Source organism: Artemia sp. Qi Xiang Cuo, chromosome 2 (assembly GCF_049724085.1).
Source record: "Artemia sp. Qi Xiang Cuo chromosome 2, ASM4972408v1, whole genome shotgun sequence".
In the NCBI taxonomy this organism is placed as follows: Eukaryota; Metazoa; Arthropoda; class Branchiopoda; order Anostraca; family Artemiidae; genus Artemia; species Artemia sp. Qi Xiang Cuo.
The window spans coordinates 55,156,724-55,182,070 of record NC_142795.1 but is presented as its reverse complement, the minus strand read 5'-3'; the positions used below and the strand labels follow the sequence as shown (position 1 = coordinate 55,182,070).

Below are 25,347 nucleotides of genomic sequence, written 5' to 3'. Positions count from 1 at the left end.
AGTTATGCTAGTTAAAAACAAACAGCAATTAATGTAAAGTTCTAAAATAGATGTTTTTCAGAGAAAAGTAATGCTCCATATTAAAACTTAAGACGTTCAGAAATAAAGTCATATAATAATTGAAGCTTAAAAAGAACAGAAATTACTATCAATGAGTAAATGAAACCCAAACCGAATAAAAATTGAAATGAACAATTACATCAAAGATATGTATAACAGATGCTGCCTTAAATGAAAAAGCAGATCCTAATCGGACAGAAATCAAAATCAATAATCAAAACTAAAGTTAAAACAACAGAAATTATCACAAACAGAAGTAGGCCTACATCCCGCAAACCTCCTAATGGGCAGACTTTCATTTGCGTTTTACTGAAAACAAAACGTATTATTTTTTTCTTATAATTATGACATTGGTGAATAAAAAATTGTCAATGTTTTATAAATGAAAACCACAATTTTCAATATGCATGTTATTTTTAATGAAGAGGGTTTAAAAGAGAGCGGGAGGGGTTCATCACTCCTATGTATAAATTTTCATTATTCCTGTAATATTTTGTTGTTGTGTTGCTTTTGTTGATGCTGTGACAAATAAATAACGCACTGCTTGAAATTCAAATCGTATTCAGTAAAGTACAAATGACGCTTCGGCCTTTGGCATGCTGGGTTGGGGGGGGGGGGGTTGGCTGCATGTTTGGTGTATTTTTCCCATTTTGCAGGAATGTGTCAATATCCTTATTAAAAGATGAGTGTTACAATATGACGTTTTCGGTATTTTCTTAATATTATTAAGCCTAATATCCTTATATGTTAAGTCAGCCTCCTCTTTTGATCCTTTATTGTTGTGTGATATACTAACCTGTTGAAGAGATCTAGATGTGGACGCTCTGTAGCTCCAAATAAATGAAAACCTCATATTTTATTTCTGGTCAGTTCTCTAGAATTACTGTAAAAAGAAGTGAATCATGAGTATTGCCACTCAGCCTTGAATTCTTTTTTTTTGTCTCTTAGGCGTGGGTGTCTTAACTGGCAATGTCCTTTCTGGTTATATGTGTGTAGCAATATTTTATATTTAGACTTCTCTTACGGGTGCTATGTGATCAAGCTTTTGCTCATTAAACGAAATTGGATGTTTCAATTTCGATAAAAATATTTTGAAAAAAAAAAATCGCTATAGGTATGGGAAATTAGTATTAATTTGGCTTACGTTGGTGAATAAATATTATAAGTTACCTAATCATTTGTGGATACGTGTTTATACGAGCGCTACGTACATGTTATTTTAGTAGTTTTGAGGGAATCAGCTTTTCTTTGGAAATCAGCTCAATTTTTATCATTGTAGCCTAATGTGTTTCTGAATTTGTTTTAAAGATTTCTTCAAGAGAAGAAAAACTTTTTTAAAATAATGTATTGAAATAAGGCTTTTTTTCCAGCAACAACTTTATTTACACCAAATTCTTCGTCTTTTGGGCTTTCATTCTTATGGCTGATTTTATTCTGGAATTCAGATTTGAATTTTTGTGGCCAGTATGGCTTGTGATAAGGTCATTTTACGACTCGTTCAAGTACCAAGGATTCGTAAGTACTTTTCAAAACTCTCAGTATTTTTAAAGACTGAAACTTATTATTTATCATTAATTCATTTTATTGATATTTTTAGTTTTAGACTTGCCAGGAGAAACAGGTATAGTCTATTTATTGAATAATTTCAGCTATTCACGACTGTAGCCGCAGCAACAGTTTTTCCATGGGGAGGGATATTTGCCGATGTTTGTCAACACAAAGCTTTACACTCATTTTTGATGATTTTTTTTTTAAGAAGGACAACGATTTTCCTGGGGAGAGAGTCAATGGCTCCTGCCCCCTAGATATGCCGTGACGCAACTTGGTTACGAGGGAGAAAGAAAGAGGGAAATGATTCTAAAGCCAAGAAATGTTGTCATGCGTTTAAAGATGACAAATGAGTGACATCCTTGAGTCGATACAGGCGGGCTATTAAAAAAATACACGCGTGGTTATAGGTTTAAAATCTAATCTTACCTAGGGAGTAAAAAGGTTTTGAATATCCCTAATATGAAGATTGGATTGACTAAACATGGAAGATCGAATACACCTAAGGTTCTTCGCAAGATCGCCATGGAGTGGGAGAAAAGTGAAAGATGCACATAAAAGAATACTAAGTGAGTCTAGATCAAGTCAAAGATTTGACTGTGAATGGTTTCATCATATATGATATTTCTGGCCTTATCATACTAGTTTAAAAGTGGTTGTGGAAAAGAGGGATAATTTGGCATCCATATAATTTTAAATATTGGTTAGCTTGTCTGTAAACTTTACAGGAAAAACTGGTGCATAATAAACTGCTTGATTACGATATATCAATAACACTAGGGTGTGAAACCCATAAAATAAGCCTGGCTAACTTAATTGGCAGAGCATTAGACTGTTAATTTCTGGGCCGTTTGTCGGAGCTTCTTGTTAGGCAATCTTTTTTTTGTAAAAATTATAAGTTTTGAGAATATATTCCTTTTTTGGTAAAAGTCGAAACTGTACAGAAAAGAAAAATATTAAAGAAACGATATCAGACTAAAACATGAGTGCATACTGATTTAAGAATTCAAGGCTGCAAAACTATTTCCCTTGTAAAAAATCGTTCTGAAGTAGTTTAACTTTATATATAACCTGCCATCGTCTGTTGAATGAACTGTTTAATAACTAACTTTGGTTGCAGAATTAAATGATAATAATGATCGTTCTGGTACATGACATAATTTAAAACAGCGCTATGTTCCATCGGTAAATTTTGGCATATGTGATTTTCTTATTTTATTTACACCACCCAGAGTACAAACCGAGCGAAGAGATTTTCAACTTTCGGGGCCAAAACCTCGAGCGAGTGGAGGGAGGTGACAAAAAGCTAGTGAAGTTTTTTGCTATCAAAAATTCCCCTGAAATGAATCTGTTTGGCTAGTCGGCGAATAACCGACCTAAGATTTAATTGAGCAATGAAAGAGGGTTCTCAGTATTGAACCAGAAAAAATTAGGTTTAGCTCCCTTAAAATGCCAAAATTCTTGCAAGGTGTTGTTTATCAAATCTCTGTGGTACTCAACGGCTTAATTTTCATCAAAAATAGTAACTACAAATCTAAAGTGGCGATTCTTTGGTCTACTAATAGAACCATTTAAAATTTGGGTTTTTGGTAACTGAGAAACTGTTAGGAAAATGAAGAAACCTGACTTATAAACATTTAGGAAAAGATAGTTGGCATTAAACCATAACAGTACCCGCTAACACATATCCATTAAAACCTAACTAACCCCAGGCCCCGTTCCCCCAGAAAGTCCAAGGATGCTCTCATCATCAAAGGTAGCAAGGTGTCTCTCGAAGGAGAATTGTTATTATGGACATGGAAAGAATTAGTTGTTGTTTTTTTGCGTGCGGGATTTTGCAGACATAGGCCTATGCAAATCCAAGTCTTTTAGAAGGGCTGAAATGGGTAGGAAGAAGATTTTCTTAGAATTATTTTTATTTTCCCCAGAAAACTTTTGAAATTTTCTGGAAAAAGGAGATTTTTCATGCTCCCATAATTAGTTTGAAATACTCTTTTGAGAAATCTGCGTAAAATATACCTTTACTGTGTTTTTGGCCCCGCTCACTTCGCTTTACTGGCTTGGTCCTGTAAATACGTATGCTTTGGGCCAATCTCACACTCTCCTCTCCCGTGTGGGTAGGTTTATTCAATTGTATTCAGGAAATATTCGTTCCTGATGGTTTCAGAAGAAAGCCTGTGATGTAGATGGGGCTTTGAAAAAAAAAACAAAAAAATCATGAAAATAGTGAAATAATGGTTTGGTTACAAAATCAATTTGTTCCCTTTTGCCTTAAAATGGTTTAGAAAGCTAGCTGTTTGTTTTTTAAACGCACCATTCTGAAAATGGTAATATGGAATACCACAAATCATGAAGAAAACTCACTGTAAAATAATAAAATAAACAAAATGAAAATATCAGATACTGCTCAACAAAGTGGTAACCTTATGTTATTAGACAACTTGAATCACTTTAATAGTTCACGATATATAAGAGTGTGTAATTAGAGCTCACTAACTTAACTCTCTGTTGAGAGTTAAGCTCACTAACTCTGTTGTTTTTTCCAGGCTTTCTCCGTATTTTTTATCTTCATTACGGTGACATCTGATATGATCTGCTATCTGTTTATACCAGTGCATTGGTTGTTCTTTGCAGCAAGTACTTATGTTTGGGTGCAATATGTTTGGCATACAGGTATACAAGCAGTTTTCGCTAATATTCCTTTACTAATGTGCCTGCAAAAACTAGGTGCTAGAATACCTCTCTTAGCGTAAACGGCGTATGATAGTTGGTGCACTCAGTATTTGTGTAGGCCAATTCCATTTGTTGACATTTTCCAAATAGCTTACCCACACCCATTTACCGTTTATCTCAAAATAATGTTTTTCGAGCATTCACGAACTAAGTCTAAAATCGTGCATGGACTAAAATGTTCTAGCAGCACTTGAGGTGTAACCAATTTCCTATTATATAAATATTGGACCAAATATGTGTTGATTTTATTTGTTTCTAGTGGTGTCTACTCGGGAAGGGAAATTTGCCCCCTTGGTTAGTTTTTTGTCCCCGCCTAGATTTTGGAAAATGTGTTCTGTTTAGTATTTCCGTTGAAAATACTTTTTGATGTTATTGCCATAGAAAAGGAATACAAAAGTGACAGAATTGCCCCCCTCCCTCCCCCTCTTACATTTTCGTGAATTGATTCCACTGTTTGTTTTATTGGTCTCTTAAAATACTGGAAGGCATTCTAGTTCTTAAAGGCAATTGTTTTCCTATTGATTGTTCATCCTAAAAAATTAAAAACATTTAAGAAATTCAACTTTATTTACTTAACTTCATTTCTCAAAACTTGGTTTTTTTCTGGAGTTGATCCATTTTAGTATTGAGCCTCAAAAACATTTCGGATTTTCTATTAAAAAGAGCGCACATATTTATTTTGCCTTAGAGTTTTATTTACTAAATAATAATTTTAGTAGTTAATTAACCGGGTTAACAAACTTGTCGGTCTTATCATACTGTTTTACAACCGGTTTTAGAAATTACTATTAATATTTCAGAACCAATAACAGCTCTCTTCAGTTAAGGATTAAAGTTTCCTGCTCAAAATGCGATTTTGTGACAAGCCTCCAGCTGTAACTTGCACTGAAAGAGTAAGATATTTTTGTCATCGAATTCGTTAGTCTCAGATGTATCTATTCACCGAGCCAGTTTTTCTTAGAGAATTCTTCAGATTTACTAAAAAACCAAAAAAAAATCCTTTTTTGCGGGTTTTCAACGTATTTTTAATCTTGAAAAAAAAATGCAAAAAAAGTTCAAAAATTTATTCCAGTAGATGGATAAAGCTAGTAGACGAATCTCAGCTATCAAAAGATAGTAAAATTATTGCCTTTTGATAAAATGTTAAATCCCTAGGGCTGCAAAAGAACAAGGTGCCAAAAACTTTCAGAACTTTTGTTTCCAAAAAAAAAAGAAAAAAATATTGAAGAAAGCATATGGAGCAATCTGTTTCTCATTCCATTAGTTCTCGAGCTATGTCAACGCCAAGATACATGGGATTTCATTGTTGTGACGGATTTATAATCACGCATTGGGGAGAACAAGCTCAAGAGAAAAACTTTCGCTTGATCCTTTGTCAATGGAAGATAATTTGTTTAGTTTATAAACAAATAAAGAAGAGGAAACATGCCTGGCAACGATATTAAAAAGCAAAAAGGACCCAAAAGTTGCATAGTTACAAATAATGTTTATTTGAAATGATTCTTGTTGCCAATGATTACGTAAAAATTAAAAAAATATAAACACTAAAAAGTAATATCAAAGGAATGATTAGCTAGGTAAAATCAAGTTTTATAGCTTGCTACAATCTTTGCTGATGGTAAGTACAAGGTCATTTCCCATCTTATGAAGTATTACTGTCTTTGTAGAATAATTGTGTGTTTTATGGTTGACTGCATGTACAGCTGGTGATTTTATAATTGAAGGTGACTTTGGGAATTTTTGGTGACTATCAGAATCCATGGAAGTAATTGATGGCACCATAAATCTTGCGAAAAAACGAAACCGGCAACATTGTACTGCTGTAGAAGAATTTGTTATCACTTGGAAAATTAACTTATCTTGGCAGTTTTGCAACTGACAAGATTGATCTAGATTAATTTGTGGAAATGGCTGATTCCTATTTAATGCTGGTAGAAGATAACTTTTATTATCTCCTAGAGGACTGGATGGCTAGCATAAATTAGGAAAATTAATCTCTTGGGTAAAGGAACAAATCCAAGAAGCCACAAACTTGAATCACATGAACTGAAAGATGCATCAAGTTTCGTTCTGGAATAAGTGACAGGTCTAATAGACTATTCGTCCATTAGCCCATGAATCTGATTTCTATTAACCTTTGTGATTGTTGTCAAATTCATTCGCTTTTTAAATCTAATATAAATTGTTTGTTTTGTTTAGAACGAGGAGTATGTCTACCAACCGTTCTTCTATGGTTCTTGTTTGTTTATGTAGAAGCCAGTGTAAGGCTAAAAGATTTAAGGCATTTGCCTGCGCACATGGATCTCTGCAGGCCTTTTGCTGCACATTGGTAAGTCTTATTTTTGGTCTTCTCATTCCAAAATCGCCAAAAATGTGATTAAACTCGTACTTAATTTCTGTATTCATGTTCTTGTTTACTTTTAACGCGGATATAATTTTTTTTTTTGCCGAAAAAGGGTTTATGAAGTAAAGTGAAGAGCGGCATTAAAACCTAAATAAGCAGAAATAAAGTCATATGGTAAGGCTCACTTACCGTCAGAAATTACAGTGAATGAATATACGAAACGTAGAGCCAACAGAAATTTAAGATTCAAACCTGAAAGGGATAGAAATTATCACAAATAAAATTTGAGCTACTGCCCCCTTAAAACCCCTAAATGTTAGGGTGGCATTTGCATTTTAGCGAAAGCAAAATGTACTTGAAATTGTCTTGTCACATTAAGAATCCTATTGCCACATTAACAATTAAGTGCTGCTTGATCTTTGGGGAATTCTTCTTCGTATATTCCCATCGTTAGTTCATTTCAAATTTATGGGAAATCAGTTGTCTATCTTTCTAAATAAACATGACACTTCTACAACAAAGATTCTTTATTCTCGAACCTTTTTTGAATATTGTCCCTTTTCCTTGTCCTTGGGTACATGTTTCCATTGGCCTTGGGGAGACGATTTAAAATAATATTGAAAGGGCATCCTCACATGACATCTCTCAGCAGAATCTCTAAAAAGAATTGGTGTATATATCTCTGAATGGGTGGCTGGCGTTTACCCCCCCCCCCTGGCGATTATCCTCGCGGAAAACTCTGTTGCTCGGGCCCTGGTAATCTTGTGCCTCCAACTTAGTTAGTCTAAACTTACCTACAGCTTATCCTCTTCCATCCTCTATTTGAATTTCTAGCATTTCTGTAACGGGGTGTAAGACTTATTCACAGGGAGGGAGATGAGTGTAAAAGCAACCAAAATTTCACTATTTATCAAAACGGGACCAATAATGAAAGATATAGGAAATAACGATCTTCCAGTATATAAGGCTGGAAGACATGATTATACTGGGGAAAATGGCTTCAGAAAAAAAAGGGGGGTGCGATCATCCCTTTTAACCCCCTAGCTCTGGTGATTAGAATGTAACACCGGTCTCTACATATACAAAAAAATTAAGTAGCACTGAAATATCCCCATTTTCGTTATTTTAGTTACATCAACAAACTTGTGTGGTCATGGTGATAGAAAATGAAAGTTTACTGTTAGGTTAGGGCGGTGGGAAGTATTGAAATGTTTCTTTATCCTCAACAAAGAGGCTTTCCTAGAAACACAACGAAAGTGGTACTCAGTCGGACTTACTTGTGTACCTACTTTTATTAGAGTATAGTGTGAAAAATACAAAAAATACGTGCTTCTCCCAAAATAAAAACATATAAGAGGAGGAGGAGGAGGGTGGGGCTCTTTGCCCCCCCCCTCCCTACAGGGCCTTTGCATCCCTAAATATTCAGCTAATCTAACTAGTGTTAATTTAAACAAAAAGAAGAACAGAAATTGCGTTCTTCTTATTCTTTCACCAACAGGCTTTGTTCTTGACGGCTATCTGTACATAAAGAGTCTTAGTAAATTGAGGAGGACATAGAGGGAATTGTTTTTGGATATTTCTTTTTTCTCAACAAAAGATTTTTCCATCATAACGCACAGCCAAAGTAGTATTTACCGGAACTCTTTGTATAGGCTACTTTATCTCAGCATTTTACCAAGAAGATATATCTAAAAATGTATGTTGAGAAAACTAACATTTACTGCCACTGACTTTGTGATTCAAACGAAATACTTTTACAGTTTTAAGATACGTTATACGACACTGTGATGTCCATCGGAATAGATTTCACAATAATTGAAAATCTATTCATCAAGTGCTGCTAAATTGTAAAATTTAAAGCTCAGTTAAAGCAAGATTTGGTGCCCTCTAAAAATGGTAACTGAGAATTTCTGCCCTACACTACCACTAATCAAGATTTGAACGTAATTTTTGCACGAAATTCAATGCCCAGATTTGTCAAAAATGAAGAAGCTTTGGCACTTTAAGACTGTTTTAAGTAATCTTGAACATCAACCTTATCGTGTTAAATGGATGTTCCTTTCTTGTGATCACCAGAGGGAAACATTTTATTTTTCAGTCAGCAGACAAGAAGTCTGCATTTGGGTTTCTCGAATACATTTTTTGGCTACAGTAGTTCAAAAGGTGACGAAACTCGATAGATTTTTTAAACATGAAATTTTTTACTTTGATGGTCTAAACCAAATATCCTGAATTACTGATAACTGATACTGATAACTTGAATATATTTTACAGTTGTAAGAAGGTGGACCAAATACTTGTCCTTAAGTCAAGACTCAATGAACTCAGACACCTGTTTTTCATTGTGTGTTTGTTATTCAAGAGACGTTAAAGCTGTAAAAGTTTTAAAAATAGGAAGAAATTGTCTCCTTTTTTGGTTTTGCAGTACCTTGGTGTTTTAAATAATATTCCTTGTGTAGACAATTATTTGTTAATTACAGTTGAAAAACTAATTTTCGATTTTTGTTCACTTTTCTGAAGACTTAGGCTATGTACCGGAATTACCGTAGCCGCTTACGAGATCTCTAACATGATCCCTTTTCTCAATCACTATCTTTCCTCTATTCCAAACGAAATTGTGACCATAGCGATGCTAATGATTTATATATATATATATATATATATATATATACAATATTTTGTTTTTCCTTTGCTATTGCATTTTTCTTCTTTTTGACCATCATTTAGTGTCTAATTCTAGTTTGCCATCTTTCGGTTGCTCGTATCACTTTAGTAAAGTTTGTTCTCGAACAAAAATCTGTGGTTTGATTGATTGGTTGTTATTTTGAAGACATTTTTTTTTTCTTTTTTTTCAACTGACGCGATGTATTTTTCTTTTCAGCATTGGATATCCTGTGGTAACATTAGGATTTGGATTTAAAAGTTATATGAGTTACAGAATAAGACTGGTATGTAACTGCCTTTTTTTCTCTTGTTATTTAATTTTCCAAGATAATCACATCCTTGTTTATTTGTGCAATTTCACTTTTAAAGGTGTCCAACTTTTTTTGTAATGATTTTATAATTGTAATATCTGCAATGTAATAATGGTAGAAAAAAATGGATAACAACAACATAAAAGAGTCCCAAAAAAAGTCCCGACCTGTATTACTGGTTATGTTGGTGACTCTCAGCCAAAACTAATGTGCAGCTGTGGAAACAATAGTTTGATGTACCTTAAGCCCAGCGAGGACTTTTCACGAATATTATAACTTTTCACGAAATTTTGACGAATATTATAAGTAGTTCTGGCAAGTCTATTTTTTTGGGGGGGGGAGAGGGGGAGGTGGGTAAGGAAACCTAAAATTGTGTGTTAACTGGAAATGGGCAACATATTTTCGCTTTGACCCTCAAAAAAGAGTAGAAAAACAGTAATGCAAGTAAACATTGAAACAGGCTGGAAGTCTCTTCGCCTTTAGAGAGACCCCCAAATAATCGTTAATTGCATAAATACAAGGAGCATCTTTCAGCAACATGAACATAAAATTGTAATTGACTTTTTGAATCAAAAATAATTGTGCTCGAATAGAAATATTTCTTTTTTATCTTGCATTTGATTTGTCCATTATGCATGAGAAGCACATTAAACCTTAAAAAGCGTCATCTCAAAATCTCTTTTTTGCTATAGATATTAGTGTACCTGATGATTGACAAGTTCTCAGAGGCAAAGTCTACATAATTAAGTTATTATAATAAGCAAGCATATTGATTTGTTGTGCTTTTGCTCATTGAAAAGGATTTAATAGAAACGACTTTCCAATCAAATCATTCATTACATGAACGGTAAGTAAAAAGTTATCCTCGTTAATAGTGATCGAAACTCTTAAGACGGAATTTTCGAAATGATATAAGCTTGAGTAGATCTGGTTTTAATACTAATTAAATAGGTAAAATTCATTAAACTGAAATATACAAATCCGCAGCTTTTAGGATAATAAATGGTCTATTTCAACCATTCCCTTTGTACGGACGAACTATATGTCTACAGAAAAATATGCCAGGGGTTTTAGTGTAGACTCCGAAAGTGTAGGGTCATACAATTGACTTTTTGATCGTTGTAAACCGATTGTTTATCGCCAAATTTTTGTTTGATAGTACTATCGGTTTGCCAGGGCCGAAACGGTTGTTTTGCAGCCCAAAATGAAAGAAATCGGCATATTTTTGTGACTCGTCTTCCACATTATTCGATATTACATGATCCTTAAGAAGATCATTTTCAGATCTAGGAAAATTTTCTTTTGTTCCATTTTGATGGTTAAAACTATGTTACTCTTCAATACAACTATGAAAGTGGTAATGTTACTCCACAGCATAGTTATGAAAGCAGAGGTGTTGCTCCGAAACATTATGAGCCTGTAGCGGTTTTTCATATTCTTTATTACATCTTTTTCAAGGTTTCTGTATTTTTATCTGTCTATTCTCCTGGCCTTGTATTTTTTTTTTCTCTTTGTCTAATTAGAGTAACTGTATTGGGTTTGGTTACTGTATTGCACAGATTATATTGCTGTTTTTTTGTTGCAATCTGTTTCTCCTTCTGCTCTGTATTTTTGTCTGATCTGTCACTGCAGTCTTTCTTCTTCAAGTTACATTGATAAATTTCCAAATATCTTTTTGCATTAAAATGTGGTCACATTGGCCGATTTACACATTTATAGGGTAGATTTTTGTATTTGAAATTTGTTGGCAACATTATAGTGGCAGTTGTCCAGAGTTCTACATCCTCGACTTGACAGTTCGTATTCAGATCTATTCCTCTGAAGGTTTATACAATTTCTTTATTCTATAATCTTTGATTGGATGTGACCCATTATTATATGTGTGAATATTCAAGCGTTTTTAGACTAAGTTTTAATCCTGGGAGAATCCTGATATTATCAGTATTTTTTTCATAATAATCATTTTGTTTCAGTGATTACTTGCTGTTTACTCGGCCAAAGAGCGCATGGGACAGTGGAAAGATTCGAGTAAAGTGGGATTATAGGGTATTCCAAGTAACGGCGATTGGTGTTAGTCTATTACAGCGGAGAATCATCACCAAAGAAAGAAGAGGAAGATAGGCTACACGTTTCTTAGACGTTTTTATAAGGATGGGGGTGGGGGGGGGGGGTAAGAGAAACAATGGACGTCCCAGCCACGAATGCCATTAGATTCTAACTGTAATAAAACCATAGGGAATATCTTGGGGAGTGACCATGGCAGAAACCTCGGTCATGGTTGTGTGGACAAGCGTTTGCTAGTGTTTCGACCTCAGGTGTCTCACCTCATTTTGTGCTTAGTGTTCATTATTCTAAGCATTTCATTTATTTAAATAGCCATTCGTTTTAGCGAAAGCAAAAAGATGTGGCAAAAGAGAACGAATTTTACATGAAGCTTTTAGTTGAAGCACTACCTGAAGAACAACAAGAATTATACGACAAGCAGAAAAAAATGCTTGAAGAAGAGCAAGTGATAGCTGCAACAACAGAAAGATCAAAAAGTAAGTTCCCGGTTTTTAAGACTGTTAAAATGGGACTGAGGAAGTTCTGGCGGTATGTCATTATAATTCTGACTGTATTCTGGTAGGAAAAAAATATAAGATTCGGTGGATACTTTCTTTACATATTTATGTTGTTATGTTACTTTGGTCAAGCACCTGTTTCTACCTGACACCGTGCAGCAACCATGATAATGTTACGCCCAGGTGTTAGGAGCAAGGGCACTGAACATTGTGTCTTCTTATTTTTCGTTAAAATCTTGAAAAAAATGGAAAAGTAAAAAGAAAGATGAATAAATACAAAGACTATTCAACAGTTTAATTCTATTTTTTGAACTCATTTGCTTCGTATCTGACTTGTTTTTATTGCTGTATTGTAATTTGATTAATAATTAGGCATAAAACGGTCGAAAGAAGAAAAGTTGCTGCTGTAACAAGCTATTGCCACTTTTACTGTTGTGCCTAATATATCACACTTAATATCACTTAATTAGATTGATTTGTAAACGAGAGTCGTAAACCGTCTTAACCTTCACAGGCGAAATATTATGTAAATGTGCTAAGTATTCTGCCTTTATTCGTTTGCGGTATATTTTGGCTTAAAAACTTGTCTCCGTGCTAGTGGTTACGCAGCGATTATAAAAAATAATGCAACACAGTGGTGACATAGTTTTGCAATTATTAGTAAAGTGTTTATGTGGCAATCAAAGTGTAATAAACAAGACAAAAGTCTAGTTATTTTTACAATAAAATCAGATTCAAATAATAGTCATTGTGTTTTGAGGCAAAGTAGCGTAGCCTGAACTAGCACATACTACATTTTTTTTTAATAACAATAAAAGTTGGGTTAGGTTTTATATTTTTGTGTTAAGTAATGTAAAATAAGCTTGTGCTACATTTTAAAATAACAAGATTGATTTAGTTCGAAATGTTGTGATTTAAGTTGGTTTTAAGCCGAAACAGTTATTATGAGACACATCTATAAAACGTGTGTTATCTGTTTTTTGTTTTTTTTTCATTCTTCCTAGGATATACCCTTTCAAAATTGTTGAGGGGTCGACAAATACAACGTTTCAAACTATTCCGACTAACAAAACCTAAGGCGTTGCTCCCGCAATACTGCGCGTGACCCAGTTTTTGTCAAGTTTTTTTTTGAAAATTGCCAAAAGGTCACTATGTATATTTTTTGTGACGAGGGAGGGGGTCAAGTTTGTCCGACAAAGCAGAGAAGTCGTGCATTAAATTGATGCAAGGAGAGAATCAAATCCATTATATAAGCCTTGCTAATTAGAGAAGATTCATAGATTGAAGTTAGCTGGCTTTCAAGTAAGTTTGCATGATGGCAGACATAAGACAATCGGCTGGTGTCAGTATGGTGGATCTCACCGGAATCTTTAGTATCAATATGAAGTCAGGCTTTGACTCCATGTTGTTTGAAGGGGGAAAAACCCTTTAAAGGTTTTTTTTTCTTTTTTTCTCAATTTCCCATGGGCTTGGACTTCAAAACATACCTACTACTACAAAACATGATATCAGTTCACCCCTTACGATCGAGCATGCGTCTGCTAGTATACATCAGAAGTTTCCCTTTTAAAGTACCTTTAAGGGGCATTTTTTCTTTTTGTAATTTAATTTAAATAGCATGGAGTCAGACTAATTCAGGACCAAGCAAAACCGTAGTATCCACACTTGTCACACACTTATCAGTATCCAGGACGTTTTAAGGCCGAAAATTTTCACTGCCTGGAATGAGGGAGCATAGCTAAAGAGGTCCTAGCAATAAGTGTGGAGAGGGGATTTGACCTCTAGTACCCTCCTTATTCTGAATAATATGTTTGGAATAAGCATGTAATATGGGATGGTAAGAGGAGATGTTTTCCCCTATTATTGCCAAGATATTTTAATTTGAAGTAAAAGATTGGATTTTTCTTATATTATTAGGTGGCTGGGGAGACTTCTTATTTTTTTTTATTGTTGCAATGGCCTGGTGGCTTTTTTGTAGCGAATGTCATACTGTCGTATGCTTACCTGCGCAAAACTGGAAGATTATTTGGTGGAGGCATTACCCAAGAGCAATATTTTCCAGGGGCAGTTTTCCTTTTCGGAGTATTGTCATGCATAAGTTAAATTTCAACGTAAAGGCAAAGGCAGTTGAGGCAGGAGCTGTCCTTATATTTATATTACACCGAGCATGGCAATAGAAATAAGCATAAATCAAATATAAAAACAATTTTTCAGAAAAAAGTAAAGTGCAACATCAAAATTCAAATTGAATAGAACATATCCTGTTTATGAGTCTGGCTGCCGTCACCTCTGCATGCTCTTTACGCTAAATTTGAATTTTTTTTTCGTCAATGATTCAAGAGTGAATGCTCGTTGAAGAAGACAATTGCAACACAGTATTAATTTTTACGGGAATTTACTTGTCTATAATAGGTATTTAAGACACAGATACAAGAAATAATATACTACTTAGTGACAATTTTTTTTATTTATTGTGCTGTATGGCAAAAATTACCGTGTTCACCGGAGGTGTGTTATCCTACAGAATGAGAAAAGTGTATCAGTATATAATAAGACTTTGGCCAGCTAGGCCAAAATCAGCTAGTTAGGCCACTGTTTCAACTCTAGGCTTTTCCCTGAATGGGTTTCCATTAATTATATTTAGAGATAGTTTTATTAACATGAGAAAAAGTATATTTGGCATCCTGAAAAAGTGTATCTTGTTATGTTGATGCAATGAAACGTGCCAGCGAAAACTATATTTCTACTGGACAAGACTTCAATACATTTACATTCGTCTCTGACTAAACATTTAAGAATATTTACAATTAATAATCGGTATTTATCATGTATAGGCTAGTATGGTAATCATAGCAAGTCACTGTTATCTTGCAGCATAAATTCCATAAAAACCGTTGAATTAAAGTTTTCCCGGTCAAAGGTGCAGATTACTTCCCATGTAATGTAGGATACAGCGGCCCTATCAATATAACCAGAATATACAGTAATAATTTATTTGTATGAATCCTGCGTCACCTTGACAGTATCTATGCAACTTTGCTGCTCATGACTGAATAATATACACTAAAAAATAAGTTATTTTAGTGGAACAAAACTGCACCTTTGCCGTTCTCCCATTTACACACCTACATACTCAGCTGACTACTAAGCCCTAATTTTGCCTAGCTGAAACAATCTAGCAGCACATTTGATATGTTAGACACACTGAGTGCCATCATTTTACTTACTTCTACTTTATATTAACGCTCCAATTCCAAAAACTGTAAGGGGCGTAACCACGCTTCTTCAAAATTTCAAATTATGATTTAAAACACTATTATGCAAGTTCGAAATTTCTTAATATATCATTCTCGAACCAATAAAGTAAAAGCAAGAACAGGACAAAATAGTTATTATAAAAACAGAAACAGAACAGAACAGGTAAATAGAAAACAAGTCATCTTTTTCTGTTCTGTTTCTGTTTTTTTGTAAGAACACAACAGAAACAGGTACTTTAAAAAAAGAACAGAAACCAGAAACAGAGCCCATGCTTATTTCCTATTTTGCTAGCTAATTACTAGATAAACTGTGGGGTAAAGCGGTGGATTGAGGGTTCCGGCAGCCTCCTTCATATACAGTGGTGATCTCGAGTCGTCTTAGTGTCGCTCTTTACTTTCGTTTCGTAACATTTGTTTTTTATTTAACAAATCTATTTAGGCATGACTATCTTTCACAGAAATATATAGGGAAATATTTATGGTTCGTTTGCCTTACTTAAAACCAAAATCAAGAGTATCTTAGGTGCAACGGCCTCCAAACTTTACGGCGAAATCAGAAGATTTTTGTGGGGGGAGCCTGGTGACTATAAAGATGAGGCTTTATGTCAAAGCTTTTTTTAAGTGTCTGTTAGACCAAATGTGTAGGGAATAGGACTCCCTGCCTTCAACCTACTTGTTTTGGTCTTGATAATGTTGGACTAACTACATTCTTTTAGCTGCAGCTAGTGGAGTGTCAAATCATGAATACGATGCAAGCCGACAGCCGAACTAACAAAATAGTATTATTTTATGCTGAATAGAATATTTTATAATGATAACTGGAATGCTACTAACCATATCAAACCATTTCGTAAATCTGTTTGAAAGCCCCCCCCCCCCGGATAATGAAACGGATAATGTTTGCGTTATCCGTTTCCAATGCAGAGAAAGCAATTTGTTCGGAAAGCATTGCGCTCTGTTATAGTCTAGCTTTTCTTAAGAGAAATGTGCTTGAGAAGAAGCTTTCTCTTGTATGCTAATGCTAAGTACTAGGCTATTTGATGATATTTTGTTTCCAAGGGGAACAGGTGCTTATTCTTTCGAGGCAACAATTGTTCCAAAGTGCATGTCTAATGAGTGTTTATCTCTATAATAATACATGATATGAACTGTCATTTTAATTATGGCTATTATACTTCTGAATCAAAGCGTTAAAAACGTATATCAATAAGCTTGGTTCAGGGTAATGAACATATTGATGAAAGACCCCTGTTACAAGTGAAATGAGATCATTTTTATACAATTCTGAAAAGGCTAATGCCAGCTTTGCCTCTCATTCAGACTATCTGTCTCGGCTTTTCTTTTTTCCATTTAGCCATGGTTCTCAACTTTTTCATTACAGTCCACCAAGTTGATTTTAATTCAAAAATTTAGGTTTAAAAGATAGGTTTAATTTGGTTGTAATTTTCAATCATGTCCAGGTGAGGTGTACTTTTGTTAAGGAATAAGGTCTATTGAATTCTCGACTGTCCTTCTAAGCCTAATGAGTTTGAATATAAAATGACAGGTTAACAGAAGAGCATGACAAAGTGTCCCAGTCCGTGTAGGAATGAAGAACAGTGGCTTGAACGAGGGAGGGGGTATATGCCGTCCAGGTTTGTTTACACCTCCCCCCTAAATTTTGAAAGATATAGTTTGCCCTAGAAGGTATAATAATTTCTTAATATGACGAATGTATGAGAAAATGAGAGAAAAATATAATAATGATGTTTAATACCAAATTATAGAGTTACGAGTAATTTCGTAAAAGCCCGTGCCCCTCCACCTTGTGCTTCCTCGTAAAGTGCTCATTTTGGGAATTTCTGGATAGATGCCTTTAACTAAGTACACAAAGATCTATTTCACTTCCCCGGGGAACTGGGGTTTTTTCTTTTGAGGCAACGATAGATTCAAAGTGTATATATAATTACAAATTTTCGGGCTGTCACTTTAGCCTTGTTGCTCAAAATTGGAGTGTTAGTTTAATTACATGTTCTTATTACATGATTGATTAAATGATCTTGACTTTGATCGGAAAAGGAAGCTCTAAAAATTCAATTGAGTTTGGATTTTTCTATGATGTGAAGTGTGGCAAGCCAACCTGCACTTCCAACATGTACGCATTGAGCGAAATTTCAGTTCATTCAATTGATGTATCTGTTCTGGGAAACAATATTACTGCTTTTGTACATTTTTTTTTTCAAAATCAGGAGTAGCCTACGCAGCTTGGTAGCGATAAACAGATGAGAACTCGAAAAAAATGACATGGTGACGATGAAACGGAGAAGAAAACTTCCTCTGAAGTTTTCAAACCTTCCCATAGTTTTCCAGAAATAAAATAGATGTTTTAAACTGCTACTACCAACCAACTGCAGCATCAACCAAATGCAGCATCAAGTCGCCGGAGGCTAACACAGTTACGCATGCTCCTCCACCATCCTAATCTATTCAAAGCCCCCCCCTCTTTACCCCCTCCCAGGAACTTCCCTTTCCCTTAAATCTTTCGATAAATAAAAGTTCAAATAGGGATAAAATCTTTTAATAGACAGTGATGATGATAACAGTGATAGAAATTCACAAAAATGCCAGATATTTCGGTCACATATGCAGTGACCGTCATCAGTAATAAAACTAAACTAAAACAATTTAAAATAATAGTTTATGTGTAAAACCAGATAAAACTAAATATTTTTTAAATATCTTATGATCAACGACGGAAAAATAGAAACTAGCCTCTTTGATCTTCCTGGATTCGACTTGGTCGCGTTCGGTGATATACCATTTGGACAGAGGTCAACTACAGTTGATATAGTGAACTTTCTTTTGTCAGACTTTAATAAACTATCATACACGGGATTCAGCCCAAATTCATATGTGTCACGATTCAAAGCAATATTCTTGAATAAGGTTTTCTTCATATCAAGAGTTTCACGAAAATTTTGCTTTAAATCTTGATCCTTAGAAATCAAAGAGACATTATAGAACAAAATAAAATGGTCTGGCAAATTGAAAATATGTTCTGAAAGGGCTGAAGTAAAATCTTCAAACTTAGAATCTTACTTTAAAGCAGAAGAAATAGAATCTTTATGCTGTAACAATCTCATTTTTAAATTCTGGTTAGTACGTCCCACATATGAACTTCCGCAAGTACCGCTCCATTCGGGGACGACCTGCTTTTCGTTTGGCCCTAGATAGCTGGCCATCCTGGCCCTAGTTTAGTTTTTATTCCTTTCGAAAACAGCAAATTAACTAAGCGATGTTTCTTTCAGGTTCTATTAAATCAGAAGAATCATTTAATTCAAGTATTCCTTTAAGTGTTCCTTCAAGTACAAATAATACTCATCTGTCCTCATCACAAACTCATTCATCTAATTCTTCAACTGTATTAAGGTAAAGTATTTGTTATATCATTTGGTTCTACGAGAAATTTCTGGTTTTGAGCGTCAATTCAAAGAAATGTCTTGAGAACGTGCTAATATATTTTGAGTTAGCAGCTAAGGGAGGAATTCCGCTCATAAACATTAAATATATATTGAGAACCAAATTTAACGGTTCAAATTCATCATTGTTTACGCCAAAAGATTCTTGTAATTAATACTAATTTGATTCTATAGAAACTAATTGTTTCAGCCGCCTAAATTTTTGAGTGTCAGGAAAGACGAAGTCAAGTACAACGTTCGTTTAAGAGAAGAGACGAGTATAGGCTCTGTAAAGTAAATTTTCTATCTAAAGACTGCCGTTGTAAAGTACTTGAAGTGCTTTTACTTGAAATGCTATTTAAGTAAAAAAAAAAATTTGGCACTCTGAAAACATTTCAGTGAGACTTTCGTGAAGTTTTTGTTACTTATATCTTAAGTCAAAGAATTAGGCATTTTATTCTCTCAAACACTGATATTTTTACTTGTTTTTTTTTTTAAATAGTATCTTTGACGGAAGAATCGAAAGATCGAAACCAAAATGGCATCAAATATAAGTTTTCTCTCGAAGAGTTGACGCTGCGAAAAAAATACTTTGTCTGCTTTTTTGGTAGAGTCAGTATGCAGAATTTTCTAAATAATTTTGATATCTCATTGCAAAACTCAATTTTAAAAAAAGTAAAAGAAGAAAATTGTTTTCGAAAAAATAAGAAATTGAAGTTAGGACGCGTAACAGTAAAAAAAAAGTGAGAAGCGTTTTTTCCGATATCAGTTATTTGTGTTGATAAATAAAATGTCATAACATCAAATAGTTTAATGTTCTCTCTCTTTCCCTCTCTGTTTTCCCTCTCTCTCTCTTTCTCTATTCTTGTCATATTTCATCTCTTCTCTTTGTCATCTTTCATCTTTCTCTTTTTTTGAAACATCTTTGTTTCATCTCTCTCTTTTGTCATATTCTTGTCTCATCTCTTTTTTGTCATATTCTTCTTTGATTTTTAGAAGCCTTATAGTTTTATTTATTTTTTCAGTCGACAGTTCATTAGTCGGCCATCTTCTAAACGTATACCTGAAAAGGGAGAGTCAAGCTTAAATGATAGTAATAATAGTAAATCAGATCATGTTATAAACGAAGAAAAAAATAATAATTTGAAGGAGCATGCCCATAACGCAAGTAAAGTCTCAAAGCCTACTAGTAATGGTGTCATACCTATGGGTGATGCAGAGTATTTGGAGCGTCGAAGGTATGTATGAATTAGTTTATATTCCGAGTCAAATTTTTTATCCTTTCGTTCACCCTCCTTTTATCCTTTCATCCTTAAAAAGAACCTACGTCATAGCTGATAAATGTTTCACCTCCTTTACTTTAATCTCTTTAATTGACTACTATGTATCAGATATTTAAGATAATCTCGTAGCTCGGCTTCCATTCCAGGTGATTTATGAGCAGTTTTATGATTAGTTCTCCTTTTCCTAGGGTTTTTTCTGATCTTCTAGTTCTTAACTTCGAATATTCTGGTCTTTACGTAGGCTTGTGATGTTTAAAAGTTACAAAAAAAAAATTGCTTTTGAAATCACTCCTATTGAGATAACCAAAATTTTCCAGCGGTAAGGTGTGGCTTTAAAACCAGATTTATTTTCGAAAAAAAATTTCATGGTTTTCCATGCAAATGGCAAGATTTTTTTTCCTATCATCTTTTGACGAATTTGTAAGGGTTTTTCTTCGGACCAATGGTAACCTTGCTTCATAGACTTGGATTATTTTATGTCATACTCTATGGTTCGTAAAGTCTCTCCTATCTTTTATGGTGCTTTGCAAGCTAACTACTCTAACTGAGTGTCAATTAGTGGGAATAAAAACAGAAATAGGTAAAAACAATCTTTTCAGATCCAATTTAGTTGCCGCTGATTCAAGCATAAAATCAGTTCGCAAATTGGCCAAAAACCGCTGAGGAAAAAACACTCAAAAGCCCACTTAAACCCACTTTACTTAAAAACCTTGTGTTCGCAGCTGCGATGGTTTTTTTCTCCTTTTTTTGTAACCCACATAAAACTTGACTTCAAGCAATAGATCACGATAACCCACGAAAACAGAGGTCCAAAAAATCATCCACGTCCTTAGGGAGGCCTAATTTTTTTTTATCAATTTAATACTTTCCTTTTATAATTCTTTGAGGATTCCTTAAATTTAATTGTATCACCATAACTCTCAATAAAATATTTCGAGTCCACACCAAATATTTTCGTTGCAGTATTTGACGGCAGTCACAAATTCACATACAAGATTCAAGGAAGTCAATAAAATACTAATCTAGGTGATCTAAAGTTAAAAAAAAAAAATCGTGAACAAAGGAGAATTTTGGCAGAGAAATGTAAATTTTTGAAAATGGGTTTATAGCTGAAAGAAGTGTATGGGGCTTCACTCCTTCCCTTATTGTAAATTTTGGGACATTCTAGGAAATAATTTTGAGCAACTAAAGTTGGCAGTAGGGAAAGACAAATTGCAGCTTGGACTTAGTTCGTTTTTATGCCGAGTCAGTACTTGGAGTCAGTCTTTTTGGAGTGAACCGAACTTTGTACAGATTTTTTGTCTTTTTTTTTTTTTTTTTCCGATATATATCCCAATAATGATGGGTTCTTCAGCTCTCAAGCTTGACCACTTTGTTCGATCGAAGAAATGAATTAATAATCAAATTCGGAAAAACCATATTAGCAAGCGAGAAGTCAGCATTCTCTCACTTTCCGCACGAGTCAGCAGACTTGCTGCTGACTCAGAACAAACTGCAATCCGGCAAGTGCTGTGCGAGCAGACTTACACAGTCCTTTGTGCCATCTTTGATTAGTGTATTTAACAAGTAACCCTTCTTTTGCGCTTTCTTTGTAGTTGTAAAAGCGGCACAATTTGGCGTTCATTTTTGAGCGCTATGATAGCTATTTAAATAAACAAATAGGAATAAACGGTTTATGTTCCTATCCCCAAGTCTCAGACGTCGAAAACGAGTGACGAATGCAACTGAAATCTCCAGCAGGAATGGCTGGTACGAGTAGATGGCAGCACTTTGAATGTGGTTGGAAGATGCTCCTTTTTGGATCTCTAGGCTGTTGTATTTACTTTTCTGAGAAGATGCTTGGACCAGAAATCTTTTCCACATATTATCTATTTTCGGATTTTAGTTTCAAACCTAATTTGAATCTGGCGCAAGCTTGCTTGTGTCATAGAACGGATTGCTTGACTCGAAAGCTGAAACCTGGCTCGAATAAACGAAAGCTTGGAGGTAGAAACCTAAAACTGGTATCACTTCATGATTTAATATGGACTTCTTTTTTATTCGTTATCTGCTCGACAATGAAAACTATGTTAAGTAAGGCTCGAAATGAGTTAAAATTAGATAATTTCGGAGACCACACTGCCTTTCCATGACGATAAATAAAAGTTCAAATAGGGATAAAATCCTTTTAATAGACAGTGATGATAGAAATTCACAAAAATACCAGATATTTCGGTCACATATACAGTGACCGTCATCAGTAGTAAAACTCTGATCAGCATCTGATCTGATCATCAGCAGTAAAAAAATATCTGGTATTTTTGTGAATTTCTATCATCACTGTCTATTAAAAGGATTTTATCCCTATTTGAACTTTTATTTATCGAGTTAAAATTAGTTTTGCAATACTTTCGTTATGGTTAAAAAATTATGTGATGGGGAATCACTTAGGGTTAAATCGAATTTTGTGAAGGATCTGTCATCTGATGAATGGCCTATTCCCGCCTGTGCCGTCTCTTTGTCCCAAAATGACGTCATAGAGGAGCTTGAGGTATTCTTAAGCAATGATAGTTCTAAAAATGCGTAAATCTTAACATTAGTTGAAGGAAAGGGCGATAAGCCGCTAAAGGGTCTAAACAACAGAGGGGATTTGGAGATCAATTGCGTATTATTCAAAAATAATACAGCCTGAATCTTTGGACATCTTTCGAATGACGGGAGCACATGAATATAGGATGTCTCAGTTCAGAAGATCTAGGGATGTTTCTTCAGTTCCAAAATTCTACCAGAGAATTAATCAATGATAATTAGTATAGAAATAATTAAGGAGGCCTGCATGTAGTGTTTGACCTGATTTTTTCTCTCTGTTTCTTTCTTTGTTGTAGCCTGTATCTGTATATAGTTTTTAGGTATTTTTAACTTTAAAAAAGCGATTTACGGAAAATATAGTGGAGCTTTGTTGGGAGTTGACTGTTGATCTCAGAAAAAACGGGTTTGAGCGCGACATCAATCTAGTTTCTGCCGGTAGAAAGTAAAATATTTAGAGTTTAGTTCTTTTTGGGTGTCCCTGCTATTTGTAAAGGGGTATTTTCGAAGTAATATTTTTGGTAAGTCTACCATATTTTGTCTCATGGCTGGAGGATCGAATTAAAATATTCTTGGACAGTTTTGTGGCTGGGGGGGGGGGGTAATTTTTTTCAGATACTCACAGGAGTATACGCTAGGGTGATTTATGCATGTCGTCCGACAGGCGTCGCTGCTGATATATAATAAATGACTGTCTAAACTTTGTGCGATGTCAGACGTCGGTTACATGAAGTTTTCTTGCATACAAGTCTTTTTTTTTCATCGTACAGTAGATGTCATTAAGGTTGTGACGAATGCTTAGAATTTCAGAGATTTGTTTGTAATCATAGCTAGAGTAATTAAAGAGTGTTTGTTTTTATATGTCTAATAATTTCTTCATTTAAAGAAAACAATTTGCTCGCAAATAGTTGATGAGATATAGGTGAAAAACCAAGTGAGGTGTTGGCCACTCCATGGCATTGAAAAAATGCTGGAAACAGCTTCGCCTGAATGTAAGATGTGTAAAGTCACAATAAAAATCGTGTTAGGGTGAAATAAGACTCCATTTGTGAGGTGCTAAAAGCCCAATCAAGTGAAGAAAGGTTACAAAAAGGTGGGATAATTTTCTATTTATTTCCCTTTCTCGCTAGTAGATTGGTAGTTATTGGTGCGTTGACTCCAAGTGGCTTAGGGAGAGAATATGTGGACAGATACAAAACAAGATCTAAAAAACCGTTAACATCATTATTCAAACCTTTTTTTATTTGGTATTTTCATTTTATACGCCTTTGAAGATTCCTTAAAATTAATTATATTAGTCCCGTGATCCTATTCCCGAAAATGTGTAGGGGATGTTTTGTGTTTCTCTTCAAGAAGCTTTGGTGATTTTGAAACGCCTGATGATGAAACAGAAATAAAAGCTATAAGATCATATGATGAGATATATAAAATATATACGAATATGTCATAAAATTTTGTGCGACTAGACTTTTTGTGTTCTTTGGCCATTGTGTTTGTTCAAATTAGTCTTATCCTCTTTTTGGCTATATTAAGGTCGGCGTTGTAGAATTAATTTTGTCTTCTTTTCTCTTTCAGAAATTTAAATGATCTCGATACTTTCGATAGTGAAACAGAAATAAAAAGCCATAAATTTGTATATTCTAATTTACATCATTCTTCTAATGGAAAAAGTCACTTAAAGTTAAGCAATGGATCTGTCAGTACAGGTAAGTTTTTTTTTTTTTTTTTTTTTTTTTTTTTTTTTTTTTTTTTTGCAGATGTATAAATTACCTATTATTTACTCAGTATATAATGTCACTAGAAGGGACAGTAATATGTTTTTAAAATCTGACTTGCTAATTTGTTTGTAAAGTAGCCAAATTTAACATAAATATTGTTTTCAAATTTTTTTTCATGAAGAAAGATCCCGTCGGGGGGCTTAAGCTTTTTTTTTTATGATGGATTCATTGGCCTTGTATTGATTTAGGATCTTGATACTTGGGTTTCTGGCTTTCCGAATAGATTCTCCCAGCTTTGGAATGAAAAAAAAAGAAATCGTAAGATTGATTTTAAGCTCGCTTGTAATTTAACTAGTTTATTCAACTTTCTGTTTTGCTTATTGTTTTTTATTCTAGGTAATGGTGTTATTCCTAACGGCAATATCCATTCTTCATATATTAAAGACATAAATTGTACACCATTAAAACAAGAAAAGAAAGCTAAACCATCTAAGGAAAATCAGTGCAATGCTAACATTGCTTCACATAAAGATGAATATGTTCAACGGTAAGTCAAACATCGTTGGTTTTAGTATTTACAAATATGAAATTACATTAATTAGATAAGAATATTTTAATACATGTTTTCATGCATGAGAATATTTTGTCATGTCTGAAGAATGTCCTCGGACATGACAATAATGTCTGAGTTCAGGGTTTGGATTTATATGCGCGAATCGTCTATCAGAGAAGAAGAAGTTTGACTTCAGGTTTTAAGTGCTGTGTAAAAACAGCTAAAATTCTACACTGCAAGTTTCTGGCCCTACTTCTGACAAATAAAACGCTACTATTCTCTTTCTAAATACCCAACTTGCTAGTAAAAACAA

The 25,347-nt window shown here is 34.3% G+C and overlaps 1 protein-coding gene across 1 annotated transcript in view; it reads left to right on the top strand.

Annotated features, from left to right (window-relative positions):
• The window catches only part of LOC148955384 (macoilin-like), a 71,765-nt gene that overhangs the window by 17,993 nt on the left and 28,425 nt on the right, over positions 1-25,347 (top strand). Inside the window, exons 2-10 of the mRNA XM_089101927.1 lie at positions 1,431-1,575; positions 4,155-4,281; positions 6,541-6,670; positions 9,567-9,633; positions 12,050-12,200; positions 18,766-18,886; positions 19,941-20,153; positions 24,339-24,469; positions 24,878-25,028. Coding sequence (XP_088958053.1) covers positions 1,431-1,575; positions 4,155-4,281; positions 6,541-6,670; positions 9,567-9,633; positions 12,050-12,200; positions 18,766-18,886; positions 19,941-20,153; positions 24,339-24,469; positions 24,878-25,028 — 1,236 coding nt within the window. The remainder of the gene's footprint in view (positions 1-1,430; positions 1,576-4,154; positions 4,282-6,540; positions 6,671-9,566; positions 9,634-12,049; positions 12,201-18,765; positions 18,887-19,940; positions 20,154-24,338; positions 24,470-24,877; positions 25,029-25,347) is intronic.